At 12.8% G+C, this 2,838-nt stretch overlaps 1 protein-coding gene across 1 annotated transcript, besides 8 other annotated features; it reads left to right on the top strand. All coding sequences in view use genetic code 6, as the record gives it.

Annotated features, from left to right (window-relative positions):
• Positions 1-29: 29 nt before the first annotated feature.
• Positions 30-71: a microsatellite.
• A 35-nt stretch (positions 72-106) lies between these two features.
• Positions 107-143: a microsatellite.
• A 215-nt stretch (positions 144-358) lies between these two features.
• Positions 359-394: a microsatellite.
• Positions 364-416: a microsatellite.
• Positions 370-416: a microsatellite.
• Positions 417-939: 523 nt separating this feature from the next.
• Positions 940-975: a microsatellite.
• A 910-nt stretch (positions 976-1,885) lies between these two features.
• IMG5_197050 (phosphatidylinositol-4-phosphate 5-kinase, putative) lies at positions 1,886-2,610 on the top strand (the record flags this gene model as incomplete). Its single annotated transcript, XM_004024205.1, has 2 exons — positions 1,886-1,907; positions 2,027-2,610. 2 exons carry the CDS (start codon positions 1,886-1,888, stop codon positions 2,608-2,610), a joined length of 606 nt encoding a protein of 201 aa, XP_004024254.1.
• A 62-nt stretch (positions 2,611-2,672) lies between these two features.
• Positions 2,673-2,746: a microsatellite.
• Positions 2,675-2,745: a microsatellite.
• Positions 2,747-2,838: the final 92 nt, after the last annotated feature.

Below are 2,838 nucleotides of genomic sequence, written 5' to 3'. Positions count from 1 at the left end.
TAAATATTTTTTTATTTAGTATTTAATAAATTTCATTTATTTTTTTATTTGTTATATTTTTTTATTTATTTTTTACAAATATAAATTTATAAATTGAATATTGATATTAATAAATAATAAGTTTTTTAAAAATACATAATTTTATAACTTAATTTAATATTTTTATTAAAAATTAAACAGTAAGTTAAAAATTTATAATCTTATAATTAAATAAAGAGTATTTAAAAAAAATATAAATATAATTAATTACATATATTATTTTAATTAATATAAATAACATTTATCAAAAAAAAATTCTGTATTTTTTTTTAAAAAGAATTGATAAGTATTTTTATAATAATAATTAAAGAAATTAACTATAAAAATATTTTTATTAATAAATATTTTTAATAATTTAATAATTAAATATTATTAATTTTAATTATAAGTCTTTTTTATTAATTTCATATATTATACTTTAAGACAATAATTTTTTTATTCATTTTTTTCTTATAAAATTATATATTTAAAATATTTTTACTATTTTTTTTTTTAATAATTTTATTTTGGTTTATACTTATTTATTAGTTTTAAATAATAAATTAGAATATTATTAAATATTAAATTAACATAATGAAAATTTTTGAAATTAAAAAAACTTTTAAAGCTTAAAATTAAAAATTTTCAATATTTCTATATTATAAAAAATTATTTTTTTATTTATTTTATTCTTAATTAAAATAAAATTATGTAAATAATTATTTTTATTTTGTTCATTTTAATAATTTGTTCCTCTGCCAACAATATATTTAGAAATATATATTTTTTAAGAAAAATAATACATTTTAATTTATAATATTTTAATCATTGTTATACAATAAAAAAAATAACATTAATTTATAATAAAAAAAAAAAAAAAAAAATAATCTTGTATATATTATAAATTTAATTTAAATAATAATATATATATATATATATATATATATGTATATATATTTTCCATTTACGAAAATTGATTAAATATATATATTAGATATTAAATTTACATACAAATACTAACAATCATTATTTTAATATTATTACTAATATATATAAAGTAATTTAATATATATGATTTTATATTTAATAATTTTATTTAATTATAATAATTAAAATAATTTCCAAAAATATAATGTTTGTTTGTATTCAAGTCAAAATTTACATTATAAATTAATTATTTAAAGAAAACTTAAGAAACTTCAAATAAATTAAAAATAAATATTAAAAAATTAAAAACTAAGAAAATTAAAATTATTAAACGGTGTTTAATATAAACAACTTAAAAAAATAACCTAAATGCTAATTAACTATATTATGTTTGGAAATAAATAAATAGAATTAATATTTTTTAAGTAATAATATTAGAATAAAAAAAATGAAAGTAACTATAATAAAAATAAATAAAATTTTGTTTATAAATTTATTGAAATTTAATAATTAATTACAAAATATTATTTAGAATTGAATGATTATATAAATAAATAACACTTTTTAATAATAATTTTTATATTTGTTGGATTTTATTGAAATGATTTTTAAATAATTTAATAAAATTTTAGTAATGCAAAAAATATATTTTTTCATTAATTAATTATATAAATGATATTTTAAAAATAAGAAATATTTATCTGCCTTTAAAAATCATTATTATCTTTTTAAAACATGAAAAAAAAAAATATCTATAATAATATATATTAATTAAATAATTTTCATTTTATTTATATTTTTTTTTTCTAATAAATTCAATAAATTTATTTTTCTTTAAAAATTATAATAAACTCAACATTAAAATATGTAATAACAACTTTATATTTTTTAAATTTTAGTTATTTTATAAAATATATATAAAATAATAATATTAAAATTAATGGGTTCAGGAATGGCTAAATGTTATTTAATAAAATAAAAAAAAAAAAATAACCACATTTAAATGAAACAAACGATTTTGATTAAAAATCTATTTTAAAAAACGATTAAAATAATAAAACATAATTAATAATATATAAAGATGGTATTACATATAAAGGTAGTTTAGATGATTAAGGTAATAAAAATGGAATAGGGCTTATAGAATTTCCCAATGGTGATAAATATGAAGGATAGTTTAAAAATGATAAAAGGGAAGGTAAAGGAAAGTTAATATTTAAAAGTGGAGATATTTATGAGGGAGAATTTAGAGATGATAAAAGAAATGGGTTCGGTATTTATTTTTTTAAGAATGGTGATAGGTACGAAGGACAATATGTAAATGATAAAAGAAATGGGTTAGGGAAGATTTTTTTTAAAAATGGGAATTGGTATGAAGGGGAAATTAAGGATGGATAAAGAGATGGGAGAGGTGTTTTTCATTTTATTAATGGTGATAGATATGAAGGAGAATATAAAAATAATAAAAGGGAAAAATTCGGGACTACTTATTTTGCAAACGGAGATAAATATGTAGGAGATCATTTTCAAAGTAAAAGAACTGGGAAAGGTATTTTATATTATAATAATGGCGATAGATATTAAGGGGATTTTATTGATGGAGAAATAAAAGGAAACGGGATTATGTTTTATGCTAACGGTTAATAAAAATATTTTGATAATTGAATTTTTTTTATTAATAAATATTTATAGGTTATAAATAAATATTTAGTTTGTACATATATAAATATTTTTTTTTATATATAATTTTTATATTGTTATTATTTTTTTTTTATTCATTTAATTTTATTATTATTATTTTGAATAAATAATAATTTTTTTATTTCAATTTTTTAGTTGATTATTTATTAATTATTATACATTTTTTAAAAGTACCAAGTTAGATTTTTTTAT

This window comes from Ichthyophthirius multifiliis, assembly GCF_000220395.1.
Source record: "Ichthyophthirius multifiliis unplaced genomic scaffold scaff_1120509251402, whole genome shotgun sequence".
In the NCBI taxonomy this organism is placed as follows: Eukaryota; Ciliophora; class Oligohymenophorea; order Hymenostomatida; genus Ichthyophthirius; species Ichthyophthirius multifiliis.
This window is presented reverse-complemented; position numbering and strand designations above follow the sequence as displayed.